Source organism: Castor canadensis, chromosome 7 (assembly GCF_047511655.1).
Source record: "Castor canadensis chromosome 7, mCasCan1.hap1v2, whole genome shotgun sequence".
NCBI classification, from domain to species: domain Eukaryota; kingdom Metazoa; phylum Chordata; class Mammalia; order Rodentia; family Castoridae; genus Castor; species Castor canadensis.
In genome coordinates, this window is record NC_133392.1 from 134627779 (window position 1) to 134648241 (window position 20463).

General features: G+C 39.9%; 1 protein-coding gene across 10 annotated transcripts in view; it reads left to right on the plus strand.

Annotated features, from left to right (window-relative positions):
* Window positions 1-20463, plus strand: part of Inpp5b (inositol polyphosphate-5-phosphatase B) — a 54056-nt gene that overhangs the window by 13694 nt on the left and 19899 nt on the right. For all 10 annotated transcript variants that reach the window (XR_002212988.2, XM_074080529.1, XM_074080530.1 and 7 more), the window contains 2 exons: window positions 16522-16618; window positions 18418-18585. Coding sequence is in view for 9 of the 10 variants with exons in the window: in XM_074080529.1 (XP_073936630.1) it covers window positions 16522-16618; window positions 18418-18585 (265 nt within the window). In the remaining variant the exon portion in view is untranslated. The remainder of the gene's footprint in view (window positions 1-16521; window positions 16619-18417; window positions 18586-20463) is intronic.

The window sequence follows — 20463 nt, forward strand, 5'->3', positions numbered from 1 at the left end:
TCTGGGCCTATCTAGGGTGATTTCTTCCCAGTGACATCTACATTCATCATCATCTTTTTATTTTGGTGGGGGGTGTTTCACAGGGTCTCCTGTGCAGTCCAGGCTGGCCTCAATCTAGTGATCTTCCTGCCTCAGCCTCTGGAGTTGCCACCACGGCCTGTTTCTTTATCTTCTTTACTACTTCCCAACTCCAGATTCCTTTCTCAATGTAGTCACTAAAAACCTTGGTCATTCTTGACTTTGCCCTCTCCTTTTATCTCTCATAAGCAAATTTTGTTCATTCTTTCTCTGCAGTACTGCTATCTGTCCACATTTCAAAAATCCCCATAGTTGATATTGATTGAACTGACCTGAATTATTGCAGTGGCCCTCTTACAGGTCTTCCTAATCTAAAGTTTTCTCTCCCTTAGGGATCTCCTTAGAACATGCCTTTTATCACATCCCACTCTTTTCTATGTGAACTTGAATACTGTACCACACCTTGTTGCCTACAGAATAAAGTTCAAATTCCTTAGTGTGACATTCAACATTCAAGTCCTACACAGCATGGCCTCAGCCCACTTCTCTAGTCTTAGCCACCACAGCTCACCTTCATTTCCTTTTACTTCAAACTTGACTGCTTACTATTTCTGGATAAAGCCAGAAATTTCTGGGAAAAGTACACTTTTTCATTTCTTTGTTGACTTCTCATTCAACTACATGTTTATAAGCTCCAACTTGCTGCTCTTAGCATTTTGCATCCCCTCTCCTCAAATGCCAGCCTAATGTCTTGTGCATCAGTAAGTGCTCAGAAATGTCTGTGTTTGGTTGGACTGGAAAGACCCATATAATTTGTAGCCTGAACAAGTTCTACCCTCTTCCTCTTTGGGTGTGTTCTGCACCCACCCCCTTCCCTTCCTGGTTTACTTTTGCCCACTTCTCTTTCAGCTTTATCACCAGACCACAGACAGTTTGCAGAAGGCCCCCTTAAGGGAGAGCCTGTAGGAAAAAGTAAAGTCATCTCTACAACAGCCTATCACCACTGACCTGTTGCTGTAGAGTAATTGCACTGCTGTCTTCCTCCTTGAAAGCTAAGCTGCTCCTATTTAGTCCTTACTAACCTAAATTGGAATTTGAGTTTGGGGCTCACAGATTTACAGGGCTTAGAAGGTGGTCTTAGAGATGACTGTGCCCATTTCAAATGCATTCTGTTTTTGTTTTTTAAAGACACAAAATACTAGGAAAGGTTAAAAAACAAAAACAACTAAAGTTTTGACTTACAAGGAGAAAACAGATTATGCACAAGGTCCTGGGTTCAGTCTCCAGCACCAACCATCTGAAGCAAAGCAAAACAAGATAAAACAAAACAAAACAAGCAGAACTATTTGGAGTGGTAGTCAGGCTCCAATGGCAAAAATGGATTCTTTCCATTCTTTTTAATGCCAGGTACCCCATGTTATCAACTGCACTCAAAAGCTTTCTGCCTTGTATACTATGTACTGTGTAAATAACTTGGCTTCCTTATACTCTAAAGGTATCCAAGCTCCACCTGGAGTTTAAAGTCTTATAGTTTGCCCCTGAATTTGTTATCATCACTGTCATTATTATTAGCAGTTACAATTTATTAAGCACTTACCATGGATCTGTGGACCTCCTTAATACCATGCTGTAAAAGTTCTGGAGGAGAACCTTCATTTTTCATTTGAGGTGTATGTTAGTCAGCTTTTTGTCATACCTGAGAAAATTTAAAAGTAGGAGAGGCTCATTTTGGCTCATGGAGGTTTCAGTCAGTGGTCACTGGCTCCATTTCTTTTAGGCCTGTGGCAAGGCAAAAACATCATGATGGAATAAAAGCTGCTCAGCACATGGCAGAAAGCAGGAAGCAGAGAGCAGAGCCAGAAGAAGGGTCTAGGGACAGGATATACCCTTCCAAGGTACACCCTCGTGACCTTCCTCCAACCAGGTCTTACCTTTTAACAATGCCATCAAATTATGAATGAAAAAAGGGCTGGTGGCATGACTCAAGTGGTAGAGCACTTGCCCAGCAAGCTCAAAGCCTTGAGTTCAATCCCCAGTACTGCTTCCCCTCAAAAAATTGTGAATCTGTCAAAGGATTAATCCATTGGCAAAGTCAGCATCCTCATGATACTAACTTCATGATACTGTAACTTCTCAATAGCACCACCAGCTAGGGACCATGCCTTCAACACATGAACGTTTTTTGGGGGGTATACTTCATATTCAAACCACAATGAGAGATTGAGGTGAGATAGGGCAGGTAATGTGCCTATGATCACTCACAGAGTTGAGACTAGAACTCAGTTCATCTCTTTTAATCTAATATTTGAGTCCTAACCCTTACACTCTTGTATCTCCAGATGCTTCTCAAAACTTTTTTTCTTCTTCCTTTTCCTACTTGTTCTTATTTATGCCTGAGCATACCACAATGCCATGTCTTTTTGCTTTCATAAAGAGTTACTTCTTCTGTCAGTAATGCTTTCTGAGCCCTTCATTTTTCTAAGAAGTGATGTAGTTTATTGGTTGGAAGCACAACTCTCAGCCTGGATCCCCTGCGTCTAAATCTCAGCTGTGTCACTTACTACTTACTATGTACGCTTAGGCAAGTTGTTTTACCTCTTTATGTTTATCTGTATGTGTATGTATTGGTGTCTGTGATGGAGACATACTTGCGAGAAGAAAAGATGTAAAGTGATTAAGACAGTGTTCCATATTATCATGAGACTTAAGTGTTTAGTATTATTCCTGATGTTTCTATCATTGCCATTATTAACACAGCACAACTTACATAGTGAGTGGTTAGGTATGAATCTGTTTATCCATCAGTGAGCTAAATGTTTGTTTTCCTGTGTTAGACTGAAACAACTCATGCAATAGCACCCTGCTGGTGTAATACTGCTGGTTTGAACTGTCAGGTAGTTTGTAGCACGTGGTTTACAGTGTTTTGCTTATAAGGTTTTGCAGGTTCTTCTGGTGTGCAGGAAATGGCATGCAAAGGGTGGTGACTGAGAAGATAGGAGGGACATCTCTTCTTTGACCTGTTTAGTAGATGCTTAGGAAGGGTAGGACATGCTCTCCACCCAGCAGTGACAGCCACACACCCACACATCCTGTGGGAGACCATCATGGTACTTTGCTTTGTTATCCAAATAGACTTAGTCCTTCTATTCATGTAGCACTTATCCCTGAGAGTTTTCATTTTCACTGGTGATTTGCTCATGTTTGCAAAAGAGGAAGTGTGGGGCCTGAAAATTAAGCAGATCTGGGTTTTAATGTCAACTGTACCGTTTTATGGTTCTGTGGTGTTGGGCGTATTGATAATTTGCTCTAGGTCTCAATATCCTTTTTTGTGCTTTTATATATATATGTGTGTGTGTGTGTGTGTGTGTGTGTGTATTTATTTTCAGTACTGGGATTCCAACTCAGGGCCTTGCACTTGCTAGGCAGGAAGGTGCTTTATTTAAACACTTGAGCCACAACCCCTCAATATCCTTATTTGTAAAATGAGGCCAATAGCTGGGCACCAGTGGCTCACACCTGTAATCCTAGCTACTCAGGAGGCAGAGATCAGGAGGATTGTGGTTGGAAGCCAGCTGGGGCAAATAGTTTGAGAGACCCTATCTCAAAAATACCCTACACAAAAAAGGGCTGGCTGAATGGCTCAAGTGGTAGAGCGCCTGCCTAGCAAGGATGAAGCCCTGAATTCAAACCCCAGTACCAAAAAAAAGAGGCCAATAATTAGAGACAATGCTTGAAGCATTTAGTACAGCACCTAGTTATGAGAGGATACTCAGTAAATGGCAGTTATTTTCAAAGCAGTGCATGCAGGTTTAGGAGTGAGGGGGAAAGGAAAAAAAAAGTTTCTGAGTGTCTGTTGTGCACCAGGCATTGTGCTAGGCTCTTGTTCTATACAGATTGCATTTTTTATCCTTCTGGCATCTCTGTAAGTATGGTAGTGCTATCCCCATTTTACAAATGAGGAAACAAATTAAATCATTTGCTTAAGGTTTTATATGACATAACATGAATGGAGCCAGTAAAATAGCCAGCTGTTTTCTTCCAAAATCCAAGACTTTTCCCCAAGCACTCTAAGGTCTCTTAAAATGCCAAATAAGATACATGGGCAAGGTCCTCAGAATTCAGAGAAATGCCTACAGAGGACTGGTATGGTTGAGTGAGACTTCATGAAGGAAGAGGTAGGAATTGAGGCTGGGTTTTGACCAGGAGATAGAGGGATTTCCAGGCAAAGACAACAGGGGGGATAGTATGCATGGAGAACCTGTCTTTTTAGCTTCAGCTATTTGGGTGGTAGATTAATGAGGGAGAATAAAGCCAATATGCAAAGGGCCTCATATACCAGTTGAGCCAGTTTGTGCCTTAACCTTCAGGTAGAGGTGTAACATTGCAAGTTTTAGAGCAGAAAGGGATGAAGTCAGAGTTTAATGTCCAGAGACTACATTGGGTAAGGAGAAATGAGGATCTCTTCAGAGACACTTTTTTTTTTTTTTTCTTCCTGGTGATACTGGGGTTTGAATGCTCTGCCTCATGCTTGTTAGGCAGGTGCTTAAACACTTGAGCCACTCCACCAGCCCTTTTATGCATTGGGTATTTTTGAGATAGAGACTCATGAACTATTTGCCCGAGTTGGCTTCGAACCACTATCCTCCTGATCTCTGCCTCCTGAGTAGCTAGGGTACAGGTGTGAGCAGCTGTCCTTCCATCTTTTGAGAGACTCTTGAGGCAGCAAATGATGGAGCTGATGGCCTGGAGAATGGCGGCAGTGAGAATAGATACTTGATTGACTTTCTCTGGCAGCCCAACAAGAGGGGTGAATGGATGATAGAACTGCAAATCTGGCTGGAGGGGAACAGCATGGAGAGGTCAGGCAATGGGCCCATAAGTTGGACCAGTTTCCCTAGGGCCCACCAATGTCCAGAGCATCTTGTAGAAATGCCCAGTAGACAGTGGAGGGATGAGCTCAGGCAGAGTTGGACAGCTTGGTTTCCAATGAACTATGATGACTGGCAGTCTTTTTATAGGGGAGGAACAGGCCTAGATCTGTACTGTCCAATATGGTAGCCATATGTGGCTGTTTAATTTAATTTAGACAAAATGAAATAAAAAATTCAGTTTCTCATTTGCTTTAGTCACATTTTACGTTGAAGTGTTTTAGGGGCTACTGTATTGGGCAGTGTAGTTACAAAATATTCTGTCTTCAAAAAAAGTTCTTCAGGATTGGCCTAGATATTGGGGAGTACCTACAAATAATGAGGGGCCTAGAGGAGGAAGTGGAAAAAAAAGATAGAGCCAGAAGGACCAGCTGAACTAAGAAATAATAATTCTGCCTCTCAAACAATTCTCAGAAGAAATGGGATATTCCAATTTTGGTTTGAGTTTGTTTTTTTCCTTGTGTGAAAAAGCTCACATCCTTCATCTATGGTACGCCTGGCTTCAAGACATTGAAATAAAGCTCTTGCCTCTTATCTTTGTTTTGCAGTTCTGGGTCTTTAACAGGTCTGGTTTGGCTTCCAGAGTGCCTTTGGCTATGGAATGAGGGATAGCTTTGAAGTAACCATGGGAAAAGAAGGTAGCAACCACAGTAAGCAGACAGCATTGTTTTTCTTCAGATGAAGAAGCAGAGACTTGGACAGGTTAGGTAACTTGCTTAAGGTCACATAGGTAGTAAAAGGCAGGGACAGGAGTAGAACCTAAGTTTCTGACTCCAAATCCTATGTCTATATAATACAAAAAGTACAGGTTATTGTAATTCACTTTGAAAATACATATAAGCAGGAAAAAAACAAATAAATCCTTCTATTGAGAAATGACCATTAATAACATTTCGGCCTATACCCTTCTAGACTTTGTGTGTGTTTATATGTCCTAGTCTGTTTTCTGTTGCTATGACAAAATACCTGATGCTGCATAATGCATAGAGAAAAACTTGCTTAGCTCACAGTTTGGGAAGCTGAAAATCCAAGATCAAGCAGCCCCGTGTGTTCGACCTGTGGTGAAGGACTCTGGTAGGTGATAGCGCATGTAGAAGAGGTCACATTTTGAGCCAAGAAGTCACAAAGATTCAAAGGCTAGACCTTTTTTATTTTTTTCAATTAGAGAGAGAGATTTGATTTTTTTTTCAATAAAAAAATTACTCTTGAGGGAACTAACCAGGATCCCAAGAGAGCTACCTTAATCCTTTCTGAGAATAGCACCCTCAATGATCTAATCACCTCTCCATAAGCCTACCTCTTAAAGGTTCTCCCACCGCTCAGTATTTGCCACATGGAACTAAGCTCCCTCTGAACCTTTGGGGCAAACCACATCCAAACCATAGCAATATGCAAGTGTCTATAAATATGTGTATATTTATAAACAAGGTACATACATGCATAGATGTATACTTTACTCCTTTCCAAAGCATGTAGATATCTCAGGCCATATTCATTACTATCATTCTCAATGCCTTATTGGCAGTTTGGACTCCAAAGAGGTCTGAAGGCTGAGAAGAATTTTCAGTTTGGCCTGAGTTCAATTTGGCAGGAAGACTTGCTTTTACCGATATAAGACTATTTATAGACTTTATTTATCCAAGTGTTGCTATTCATAAGTTGTACTGTGCCTCAGGCTCCATGGGGGATTGCTATATTATAGAGTATAAGTAGTGCATTTTCTTTCTAAAATCTCCCAAATTCTGAATTCTAAATACATTTGGCTCAAAGGGTTTCCGATAAAGGATCATAGGTCTCTATTAGGCTAGACCTCTATTAGGCTGCTTGGGCTAAGAAGTCTCAAGAGTCAATATTGTCTGTTTAACAAGGCATGTGTGAGAGATCTTGATTTCTTAAGATGTGCAGTGCAAAGTAGAGAATTTGCAAAACAGCAGACCTTTCTGCACTTTTTTCACACCCAGATCAAGCTGCAGTTGTTACTGTAATTGACCTACTAGAGAGGTTCTTTTTTGAGAAATAGCATTAAAAATAGTCATCAGAGAGCCACCCGGAAATCATCACTGAGAAATAACCTAAAGGGGAATAGAAATTTGAGGTTGTCAATATTCATTTACCTACTGTATGTAAGTAAATTGCATATATACATTTACTAGTATGTGCCTTGTGTTGTGGCAAGCCAGGGACTCCCAAGAAGCTTATGGTCTAGCTAAATACATAAGACAAATAAAAACAGAAGAGTCCAGTTGTGATTCCATTATCATGAGTGCCTGGATAGAAGTAAGCACTGTGTAAGTGAGAATATAAGGAGAGGCCAGGCAAAGCAGTGCTCAGGAGACTGAAGTAGGGAGGATTGCTTCAGTCAGGGTCACCCTGGACTACATAGTGAGACCCTGTCTCAAAAAAACCAAAGGAGAGGGGAAAATACATACATACATATATACATATATAGTACACATACATGCACATACACTCACAGGAGGCGGGGGGAGAGAAAGATTGATTGTGAGAGAGATTGTGAGTTGAGCATGAGTGAGAGCCAGAGGCGACTCTATAGAGATGACTCCTGAGCTGAGTTGTGAAGTTGAAGGTGAGTTTTGTAGCTCACCACCTGGGGGTGGAATTGGAGGGGAGGTTAAGAAAAACCAGTTGTCAGGGGTAAGGAGGCAACATCTAAAAAGGTAAGTTATTTTGGTGTGACTAGATTAAGGGTTGAAAGAGCTGGTTGGAGGATGGGAAATGGGACTGGAGAGTATGGGCTCTTTATAAATGACCTTATGTGTAATACTCAGAGGTTTGGGTTTTATATGCAAAGTGATACCCGTTATTGAGAGACTCGTTGTGGTACGTTGGGGTTTGAACTCAGGGCCTCCCTCACACTCTGCTACTTGAGCCACACTGTTAGCCCCTTGTACGTTAGTTATTTTTGAGTTTGGGTCTTGATTTATGCCCAGGCCAGCCTGGACTGTACTGTAATCATCCTATTTGTGCTTCCCTGTTAGTTGGGTGATAGGTGCACGCCACTGTGCCCAGATATTGGTAGAAATGGTGGGGGGGTGGGGGGGGTCTCAAGAACTTTTTGCCTGGCTGGCCTTGAATCATGATCCTTCAGACCTCTGCCTCCCAAGTAGCTGTGATTACAGGTGTGAATCATCATGCCCAGCACTGAGAGACTTTACACAGGAATGAGCTCCTTAGATCTATCTTTTCTTCTAGCTATTGGCAGAATGGATTAGAAAGGGTGAATAAGTAGGCAGGGAAGTCGTTAACTGGGCTTTACAGAAACATTAAGGATTAGCAGTAAGGATAGAGAAGAGAGCCAGGTATAAAAATATTTAAGAGAAGATTCATAGTCCTGGGAAAGAAAAATCCCAGGAGTCACCTCTTAGATTGGGTGACAAAGGATCACAATTCTGAGGCTGGAATAAGTACAGAGTGGGAATAGAGAAGCAGAAGAGGAGAAAGGACAGGAAGCTGTGGCCAGAGGGGGAATTGTGGTGCTATGTAATAGTGAATTTGATAAACAGGTGCTGACAACCAGCTTCTGTGCAGATTCTGGAGAGCAGAGTTCTGAGACGATTGCCTGTTGGTGGAAATCCCCCAAATCATGCCCTAGAATTTCTGTCTGTAGAGCCATGAATGAAGACGTTCCAGTCCTTGCTAGACTAAGTCCAGGGACAGATCCTGTGTGATCTGGCAAGATGGAGGTCAGCAAGGCAGTTCTCCTACAAGTACACCATTCACCTGTGGACAGAAGCTGAATCCACAGGGACAAACCAGTTGTCTCTAGATGTCCCTTCAATCTGGCAGTTAGGAAGTATTCAAAGAAAAAAGTCCGGAGGGAGTAGCATGCACTGATATGCAGACACAGGGCATTTACTCAAAAAGCGCAGGCGCGTATTGCGTTGCAGTTACAAAGCCCCATGAGGTAAAGCCCCTACATTGTAGATGAAGACACTGAGACCCAAAAAGAGGAACAAACTTATCAAGTCTCATAGGAAGAGAATGATTGGGTAGGACTTCAACTTAAGTTTGCCAGTACTTTGATGCGCAAACACAAAGAGTGCTTGCAGTGCACCAGGCATAGAGAAGACCAAGACCTGCCTCATATAGGGTTTACATTTTAGTGGGAATGGTGTCCAATAAAACACACAAACACACATATACATACATATATGATTTCTTATAAATTGTATATGAAAAATATAAGATTTTTTTTTTTTGGGTTTCTTAAATCTTTTTTTTTTTTTCATTTTTCTTTTATTATTCATATGTGCATACAAGGCTTGGTTCATTTCTCCCCCCTGCCCCCACCCCCTCCCTTACCACCCACTCCACCCCCTCCCGCTCCCCCCACTCAATACCCAGCAGAAACTATTTTGCCCTTATCTCTAATTTTGTTGTAGAGAGAATATAAGCAATAATAGGAAGGAACAAGGGGTTTTGCTGGTTGAGATAAGGATAGCTATACAGGGCATTGACTCACATTGATTTCCTGTGCGTGGGTGTTACCTTCTAAGTTAATTCTTTTTGATCTTACCTTTTCTCTAGTTCCTGGTCCCCTTTTCCTATTGGCCTCAGTTGCTTTAAGGTATCTGCTTTAGTTTCTCTGCATTAAGGGCAACAAATGCTAGCTAGTTTTTTAGGTGTCTTACCTATCCTCACCCCTCCCTTGTGTGCTCTCGCTTTTATCATGTGCTCATAGTCCAATCCCCTTGTTGTGTTTGCCCTTGATCTAATGTCCACATATGAGGGAGAACATACGATTTTTGGTCTTTTGGGCCAGGCTAACCTCACTCAGAATGATGTTCTCCAATTCTATCCATTTACCAGCGAATGATAACATTTCGTTCTTCTTCATGGCTGCATAAAATTCCATTGTGTATAGATACCACATTTTCTTAATCCATTCGTCAGTGCTGGGGCATCTTGGCTGTTTCCATAACTTGGCTATTGTGAATAGTGCCGCAATAAACATGGATGTGCAGGTGCCTCTGGAGTAACAGACTTTTGGGTATATCCCCAAGAGTGGTATTGCTGGATCAAATGGTAGATCGATGTCCAGCTTTTTAAGTAGCCTCCAAATTTTTTTCCAGAGTGGTTGTACTAGTCTACATTCCCACCAACAGTGTAAGAGGGTTCCTTTTTCCCCGCATCCTCGCCAACACCTGTTGTTGGTGGTGTTGCTGATGATGGCTATTCTATCAGAGGTGAGGTGGAATCTTAGTGTGGTTTTAATTTGCATTTCCTTTATTGCTAGAGATGGTGAGCATTTTTTCATGTGTTTTCTGGCCATTTGAATTTCTTCTTTTGAGAAAGTTCTGTTTAGTTCACATGCCCATTTCTTTATTGGTTCATTAGTTTTGGGAGAATTTAGTTTTTTAAGTTCCCTGTATATTCTGGTTATCAGTCCTTTGTCTGATGTATAGTTGGCAAATATTTTCTCCCACTCTGTGGGTGTTCTCTTCAGTTTAGAGACCATTTCTTTTGATGAACAGAAGCTTTTTAGTTTTATGAGGTCCCATTTATCTATGCTATCTCTTAGTTGCTGTGCTGCTGGGGTTTCATTGAGAAAGTTCTTACCTATACCTACTAACTCCAGAGTATTTCCTACTCTTTCTTGTATCAACTTAAGAGTTTGGGGTCTGATATTAAGATCCTTGATCCATTTTGAGTTAATCTTGGTATAGGGTGATATACATGGATCTAGTTTCAGTTTTTTTGCAGACTGCTAACCAGTTTTCCCAGCAGTTTTTGTTGAAGAGGCTGCTATTTCTCCATCGTATATTTTTAGCTCCTTTGTCAAAGATAAGTTGCTCATAGTTGTGTGGCTTCATATCTGGATCCTCTATTCTGTTCCACTGGTCTTCATGTCTGTTTTTGTGCCAGTACCATGCTGTTTTTATTGTTATTGCTTTGTAATATAGTTTGAAGTCAGGTATTGTGATACCTCCTGCATTGTTCTTTTGACTGAGTATTGCCTTGGCTATTCGTGGCCTCTTGTGTTTCCATATAAATTTCACAGTAGATTTTTCAATCTCTTTAATGAATGTCATTGGAATTTTGATGGGAATTGCATTAAACATGTAGATTACTTTGGGGAGTATCGACATTTTTACTATGTTGATTCTACCAATCCATGAGCATGGGAGATCTCTCCACTTTCTATAGTCTTCCTCAGTCTCTTTCTTCAGAAGTGTATAGTTTTCCTTGTAGAGGTCTTTCACATCTTTTGTTAGGTTTACACCTAGGTATTTGATTTTGTTTGAGGCTATTGTAAATGGAATTGTTTTCATACATTCTTTTTCCGTTTGCTCATTGTTAGTGTATAGAAATGCTAATGATTTTTCTATGTTGATTTTATATCCTGCTACCTTGCTATAGCTATTGATGATGTCTAGAAGCTTCTGAGTAGAGTTTTTTGGGTCTTTAAGGTATAGGATCATGTCGTCTGCAAATAGGGATATTTTGACAGTTTCTTTACCTATTTGTATTCCTTTTATTCCTTCTTCTTGCCTAATTGCTCTGGCTAGGAATTCCAGTACTATGTTGAATAGGAGTGGAGATAGTGGGCATCCTTGTCTGGTTCCTGATTTTAGAGGGAATGGTTTTAATTTTTCTCCGTTAAGTATAATGCTGGCTGTAGGTTTGTCATATATAGCTTTTATAATGTTGAGGAACTTTCCTTCTATTCCTAGTTTTCTTAGAGCTTTTATCATGAAATGATGTTGGATCTTATCAAAGGCTTTTTCTGCATCTATTGAGATGATCAAGTGGTGAAAAATATAAGATTTTAATATCTAATGGTACTAGTACTAGCAGGAAAAATTTAAAAGCTGTGCTGTGGTTCCCAGATTGTGTTCTGAGGCATCCTCAGTGACACTTGACCTCTGCAGTGATACTCAGAGATACTGTGGGAGATTTAAAATTTATAGAGTAAATATACAGATTTGTTGAAAACCAGCCACACTTCTAGCTTAGTGTAATTCATAGTTTCAACAGTAGACAGTACTTCAGTCCTTTTGATGATTTCTGATGGTTATGATGAAAGACAAGTACAGGTTGAGTATCCCTTATCTAAAATGCTTGAGACCAGAGTGTTTCAAACTGGATTTGCAACCACAGTAACACAAAGTAAACAAACCCAACAACAACAACAAAACACAGATAGTTTATTTGTTTTAAAATATTTTGAATATTTGCATATACATTATAAGATATCTGGGGATGAGACCCAAGTCTGAGTGTGAAATTCATGTATATCTTATATACATAGCCTAAGATAATTTTATCCAACATTTTAAATAAATTTTTGCATGTAGCTTTTTCTTGGTGTGGAATTTTTCACTTGTGCATCATGTCAACCTCAAAGTTTCAGATTTTAGAGCACTTTGGATTAGGAATGCTCAACCTGTACTGTGCATAAACCATGTGGACATTGTATGTGGTGTCTAACCTGATCTCAAGATCTGCAAAGCTGTGCAATACAGCAAGCACACGTTAGTAAGTATAGTTAAGATGAAATGAAACTTATTTTCTATTTATATGTATTATTTTTTCAAATGGCTACTAAGTTGTTAGGACTTAAGTGTGTATTAATTTATCTGGCCCTAACTACTTAGAACTATTAGTTATTTCTTTTGACCTATACGTGTCTTGACAAAACTATTGAGATGGTAGGGTGCTGTGAACTGAGAAAGTTTTTAGGAGTGTCTGGAACAAGGGGATGAAGTGATGTAGGTGGTGGGACCTCCAATGGAGTATCAGAGTGAGCTTTTAAGCAACAGCCTGCATGAAACAAAGAAGTAAGCTGAGTGGGACCTGGAGGAAGAGCATTCTGGACAGAGGGACCAGCAAGAGCAAAGGCCCTGAGTTGACAATGAGCTTGACATATTCCTGGAACAGCAGAAAAGAAAGTCTGGTGGTATTGGGGATCAAACCCAGGGCCTTGCACATACTAATTCCAAAGTTATGTTTTACAAACTTGTATACATTCAGAATGGGTGGTGCCATGGTGCACAGCTCAGTCCCAGATACTCAGGCTAAGATAGGATACCTTGAAACAAGGAGTTTAAGGTCAGCTTGGGCAGTATAGCCAGACCCGTGTCTTTTTCCTTTTTCTTTCTTTTTTTTTTTTTTTGGCAGCACTGGAGTTTGAATTAGTATTTCAGCCATTCTAATAATTGTCCAAGTACACCATTTACCAACTCAAATACTTTAGTTCTCTAAGCTTTACAGCTTAGAGCAAAGCAAGAGAGTAGAATGTAGTTGGAGACTTGTTTTCCAGAAATAATTATTAATTAACGAAGGATGGTAGGTAGAACAACTTATTCCAGTTCACGCTCTTGTCTTTTCCTTTCTTTTTCTTTTTTTTTTTCAGTACTGGGGTTTGAACTCAGGGCCTCATGCTTGCCAGACTGGCCTTGAGCCACTCCACCATTCTCTTGATTTTGTTGTATGATAAAGACAATGGGACAATTCCAAAAGAATCCTGCAGACTTGAACTTAGATATTATGTATTTATATGGCATTTAAGGGATTCAGGTTCATCTACTATTTTCTCTTGAGTTGTTGAGTGATTGCACTGTGTGCAGTGTGCTAGGTGGTATGCCGGATATAGGATAAATCAGACCTATCTCTTCCTCAATAAGGTTACAATCCAACTGGGGAGAAAAAACAGTTAAATGCATAGCATTCGAAGCCTGGTTGAGGGAAATTTCAGGAAGCTAAAGGAACACCAATGTCAGGACATCTGTGTAGTCTAGAAGGGAGCAGAAAAGGCTTCTTGAAAGAAGTGACTTCTGAGATGTGTCCTACAGCAAAGGGTTGGCTAATTACAGTTCCATAGACCAAATCCAATCTGTCACTTGCCTTTGTACAGCTCAAGAGCTGAGAATGACTTTTCCTGTTTTAAGAAACAGGGATCTCACTATGTTGTCCAGGCTGACCCCTAACTCCTAGACTCAAGCAATCTTTAGCCCCCTGAGTAGTTGGGCCTTTATACACCATTGAACCTGGCACATGCTGTCATGTGTTCTCCTCCCCTTGTGTATATATGTGTGTGTGCATATATACATCTATATATAGTATAGATGTATATAATGTATTTATGTTTGTATATATGTATATTTCATGTTTGTTTAATAAGACTGATCTAAAACCTCCCATTATTATAGAAATTACAGTTTTTTTTTTCAATTCCAGGATCAGGTAGCGATAAGACAGTCTGTTATCTATATAAGCAAAGGGTGATGGATTAGGATTGAACTGGTCTGCAACCTACCTACATGGGGGAAACTTGGAAGTGGGGGCTGCCTTGATGGCCTTCAAAGCCTCAGCCCTGCAGACCACCACCGTGGTGCTGCTCCCGCCCCACTGTTCTGTAGGGCATGTTCAGAGAGTAGTGAGTGGTTCTTTGCCTCCATCTCCAGGCTACAGATCATATTCTGCTTCACAGGCAAAGACTAGCACTTCCGGGTCCCCTACCTGTGGGGAATTGGAGGAGGAGAGCGAGGAACATGGTGTCTGCAATTGCACTCCTCAGGACTCCTTGTCCCTCTGGCTGCTGGCCCACACTGCAAATGACTCAAAAATATTATTTTGTGGCATATGAAAACTATGATATTTAAATCTCAGGGTTCACACATAAATTTTCATTGGAATGCAGCTAGACTCATGGCTGCTTCTGCACTACAATGGCAGAGTTGAATGGTTATGACAGAGACTGTAGGGCCTGAAAATCCTGGTCAACTACATTCTGTCCCTTTACAGAAAATGTTGGTTGACCCCTGCTTACAGGATGGATAGGTGTTAGCTGTCTAAAGACAATGAGGAAAAAGGAAATCAGTTTCTGATGGGACCTTTGCATACCTGTAGTAATGTTAATATACTTTGAATTTTTCATCAAGGAGATAGTTATCATATGTCTAGTGAGCAATGTGGCTTGGGGGTAGGGTGGGAGGATCTAGACTGGGAAGAACCTTGGCAACCATATGAAGAAATTTGGGTTTATCCAGTGGGGATTCTTTAAAAGGTTTAAAGTGATGCGATTATATTTTCATATTTACTTTTTCAAAAAATACATCCACAGCATAGAGATTGAATTGGAGAGGGTGGAGTGAGAAAAGAGGCAGAGAGACTAGTTGGGGCTGCTCTGGTCATTTAAGATAGAAATTGGTAACAGTCTAGTACTGTGACATTGTGATTTGAGATATATTGATTGAAGAGAAATCTTGGAAACAAAGTTGAAAGGCCTTTGTGTATTAGTTTGTTAGGTGTTTGTAACAAAATTCCAAAGACTGATTACTTATAAACAAATTTGTTTCTCACAGTTCTGGAGGCTGAGAAGTCTAAAATCAAGGCATCAGTAGATTATCTGGTGAATGCCTATTTCCTGGTTTGCCAATGGTTACATCCTCCCATGGCAAAAGGAAGAACTGTCTCCTCAGCCCTTCAAAAGGGCACTAATCCCATTCATGAGGGCTCCACCCTCGTGACACTAATACTTCCCAAAGGCATCTGCCTCTTAATACCATCACCTGGGGGCTAGGATTTCAGCATATTAATGGGGAGGCATAAATATTCAGCCCAGAGCATTTGGTGATTGATTGGCAGCATTGACGTGTAACTATTTTCATGTTTCAAGTGATTATGTTTTCTTTTTTCAAAAATTTGTTCTTTCTGGTTCATGTGATGCATGTTTGAGAGACCCATGTTTAGCAATGTTCTTAAGAGCAAAAAATTCCTCAGCGGTGTTTCATGCCTCCTGTGTTTCTTCCCATGACTTGTGTACTGATGTCACATCTCTCCATGGCTTTTTCATGTTGTTCTTGGTTGACGGCAAGAAATTTGGCTTTTAAGGAGCAGAGAGGCTCTTGGCAGATGAATTTTCCTTTTTAGGTTTATCTTGGTTTAACCAGTCTCTTAAAATATTTCTTTGTTGAGAATCCTTGGGCTTTTTGTTTTTCAAGGCAATTTGTTGACAATGACAAGCGCTTCTCATTCCCAGAGCACTTAGATGCTTTCCAATTTTAGATCTGTGACCTTTGCCTTCTCTTTGAAGCAGAAGTTTCACTAGCAGAAGATAGTAATACGATCACTATCTTATATTTTATGATATGTTGTGTGGCTATTAAAGTGCTTACTTAAATGTCAACTTATTTGGTCTCTGCAATAAAACTGTATGGAAGACAAGTCAAATTACTGGGATTAAGACAGGTTAGAGGGCTTGTCTAAAGTCAAACGTCAGTAAATATGAAAAGAAAAAATAAAGTCAAATGTCAGTAAATGATAAAGTAGGTGATAAACCTTCGGTTTGCAGAATTCATAGTGTCATTCTTTCTGTAACAGACTCTGTCCCCCAGGAAAAGGAGCTAGACTAGCTAGAATAGTTGTTTTCAGCAACAAAGACATCCAGGTGAGAAACTCTTTTCTCCTCTGTATGTGTGCTGTGGAACTTCACCCAGACAACAGCATGAGCCTTGCCAGTGCTTCCAAGCAGCCTGTGGCTACCATCTGAGAAGCTCTGGGCTGTATATTAAAGCATATTTAGTGTGTTTTAATTCCTTCTTCTTTTTAGGTGGTTCTAACTTTGACATTTCGAGGCCAGATGGGAAAGGCCTGCTGGTGGACCAAAGCTCTGGGGGTCAGAGTAAAGCAGAACACTTGTTCACAAGGTACTGAAACTCTCCTCTCGTTTGTGCTCTGGTGACTAAGCCTCTCCCATAAGAGAAAGGACGCTTATGCATGGTGTAAGTTCTCCCAAGTAGCCCAGGCCTAAGAAATGCTCTTAATAAACCCAACAGTTATTGAGCGCTTACTGTTTACACCTTTTTACGTGAACCATCTTATTTTGATCTAAGAGTTAAGTAAGTTTCTCTGTTTTAGAGCCAGGGAAACTCAGGTGATGAGAAGTTATAAGTCACCCAAGCTCCCAGAACTAGCAAATAATCAAGGTAGAATTTCAAACTTGGCATTCTTGTTTGTTTTTTTTTTTGTGATACTGAGGCTTAAACTCAGGGCCTACACCTCAAGCCACTCCACTCCACCAGCCCTTTGTTGTGATGGGTTTTTCCAGATAGGGTCTCACCAAACTATTTGCCCAGGCTGGCTTTGAACCGTGATCCTCCTGAACTCTGCCTCCTGAGTAGCTAGGATTATAGGTGTAAGCCATTGGTGCCTGGCCAAACTTGACATTCTTACCCTCCCTTAGAAATTTAGAAAATTAGAAATGTTTGATTTTTCCCTCTCATCCATTTTAGGACTTTCCTGACTGGAAAAAAATTTTTTTTTCCTTTTTTTATTTACTCTTTGTATCCCCCTCTTATGTGCAATTATATTTAGTCTGTACTCTAGTGCCCCCTACTGATTTTAGCCAGCATCACCTGGTTAAAATAAAACACTTTTCTTATTCATGTCAATATTTTAATGAAGCCCTTAAGCAATAATGGACAACCCCTAAAGTTCAAATGTAAATAGATCTATTAACGTACTCTAGGGCCATCTTGGTATATACAGATATATTCTTACATAGCCTTAAATAGTATGTAATAGTAATATTAAACACTCATGGCATTTATTCAGTGTCAAACTATTATGTATCTTGTAACTGTTACATATCTTGGTTCATTAAGTAACCTTCAACAAAACTTTCTTGATCTGTTAAATAGAGTTCTGGTAGATAAATATGTCAAATTTTGCTTAAGTTGGCACTTGAATAATTTGTAGTGTGACTGTAAATGCTACACAAATAATGAAATATAAATTTTTATTGCCCTTCTTTTCATTTTAAATTATTCCTGTGGAATAGAAAGAAGTGAAATTATCAAGCCAAAGGATCTGAAGGGTTTATAGTCTTGTTATGTAAACTATGAGGGTCCAGAAAGAGCACCATTACATCCTCAGTTCGAATCCAAAACTGCAGCAATCCAGCATGGTGAATCATGGATAATGTTGACTTTCTTTTTTTTTTGAGTGGGAGTAGGGTTTGAACTCAGGATTTTGTGCTTGCAAAGCAGGTGTTCTAATGCTTGAGCCACACTGTCAGTCCATTTTGTTCTTGATATTTTGGAGATGGGGATCTCACAAACTGTTTGCTCAGGCTGGCCTTGAATCTGGATCCTTCTGATCTCTGCCTCCCAAGTAGCTAGGATTATAGACGTGAGCCACCAGCACCTGGCTGGTTTTCATTTTTCTTGTTTGAAGATGAATTAACTATATTAAATTATCTTCAAGGTCTCTTTCTTGCCTAAGAGTCTATGACTCTATTTTAAAAATCTCTAGACTAATATACTATGTGATCAATAATGTATAAGTTCACTTAATTACCTGTTTGTTGTTTTAGCAAGTACATTTAGCTTTGGTCTCCTTCAGTCCTGTGATTCAGATGCATATGTATGTGAATGTCTAGCTTTATATTAATTTATTTTGTCATGAGGACTCATCAAAATATGCCAAAATGTTTTTGTTTTTCTAGACAGAATAAATCCAAGTCTGAAATAACTGACATGGTTCGTTCCTCCACTGTCACAGTATCAGACAAGGCTCATATTTTATCAATGCAGAAGTTTGGACTGCGAGATACAATTGTGAAATCACATCTACTACAGAAAGAAGAGGATTATACATATATCCAGAACTTCAGGTAGCTAACTGGGTGATAGATTGTTTCTTGTTTTTGCTTGTGATACTGGAGTTTGAACTCAGGGCTTTGTGCTTGCTGGGCAGGTGCTCTACCACTACCACTTGAGCCACACCTCCAGCTTTTTATTTTGGAACTAGGATCTCGTATTTTTGCCCAGGCCAGCCTGAACTCAATCCTCCTATTTCAATCCCTATCCCTTTTTTTTTTTTTTTTTTTTTGGCAGTACTGAGATTTGAACTCAGGGTCTCACGCTTGCTAGGCAGGCACTCTACCACTTTTTTTTTTCCAGAAAGACCTTTATTTAAATATATACAGTGAATTATAAGCTTTGATCTCTTTGTAGTCAAAGACATTAGATGCTCAATATTACAAAATGTGGAGGGAAAGGGGTTGCAATGACTGGTGTAAGTGGAAGAATCTACCATGTAATATTTGTGCAATACCAAAGAATCCTTACTATGGAGAAAAGATTGGTGATCAAGTTTGGCAAAAAATTCTTTAACTTTTAGCATCTTTATCTCTAATACAGTAATGTAATAAATACTGCTTTGGTTCTTACAAAAATTAGAATAGATAGTAGGTGGAAAACATGGTTTATAAAGCGAAAACCACTATGAAAATGGGATAAATTATTATTCTGAATAGCACAGCAGAAAAGTTGGAGACACCAATATGTATAGTAAGGTAGATATTGTTAGGGTGAACAAAAGGAAGCCATGTTAGAACTGGACCCCCTCAGCCAGACGCTGGTGGCTCACACCTGTAAACCTAGCTACTCAGGAGGCAGAGATCAGAGGACCTTAGTTTGAAGCCAGCCTGGGCAACTCACATTCTTACCACTTGAGCCATGCTTCCAGCCCAGCCCTGCTCCTCCTATCCTCCTACTGTAGCTGGGATGACAGGCATGCACCACTCTCAGCTTTTTTTTTTTTTTTTTTTTTTCTGTTGAGACAGCATGTAATGAACTTTCTTTTCTGTCCAGGCTGAGCTGGAACAATGATCTTCCCAATCTCAGCTTTCCAAGTAGCTTGGAATGACATGCATACAACACTACACCCAGCTATTGGTTGAGATGGAGTCTCGCCAATTTATTGTCCGTTGGCCTCGAACCACAATCCTCCTAATCTCAGCCTCCCAAGTGGCTAGGACCACTGGCACTTGGTTGACTATTTTTCAGAGCAAAATGATCATTTAGCTTCCCAGAATTTAAATATTTCCCTCCCATACCATGGATTTGGAAGCAAATCATTCTATAGAATCTTTCACCTCATTTTCAAGAAAAGTAGTTCCATTCACTTTATTTATTTTTTTTTTTTTTTTTTGAGATGGGGTCTCACTAAGCCTAGATTGGTCTGGAGCTCATGGAATCAAGTAAGCTTTGTGAGTGCCAGGATTATAAGTGTGTACCACCATGCCTGACTTCTACTCACTCTTCATTAACAGGCATTCTGTGCCTCTTCTGGGCAGGCACTGTTGTAGGGGTGGTATAATGGGAGTGACACAACTTACAGATAGTTGTAGAAATACAAAGATAAGTGGGTATAGAACAAAGAGACATTCTGAATTTTGCATATCAGTATGAGGCTTTATATTCCCTTGGTCATTCTGAGCCTTTGAAGAAAATCATTTATAATGAAGTTAAGTGGTATTTTGTAATCTTTTAGACAGGATTATTCAAAGTTAAATGAGTAAAAATTTCTTTTAAAATCATTGCATTGGGATGATTAGACAAAATAACATTGTTTCTAGGGATATAAACAGTGACTTATGCTGAAGGTACAACCTTTTGAATACTGGTGCTGCTTTCCTACCAAAAGTAATTACCAATGTACTTTTCATTTTTTTTTCCTTTCAGTAGTATCACAGGGTGGATGATGG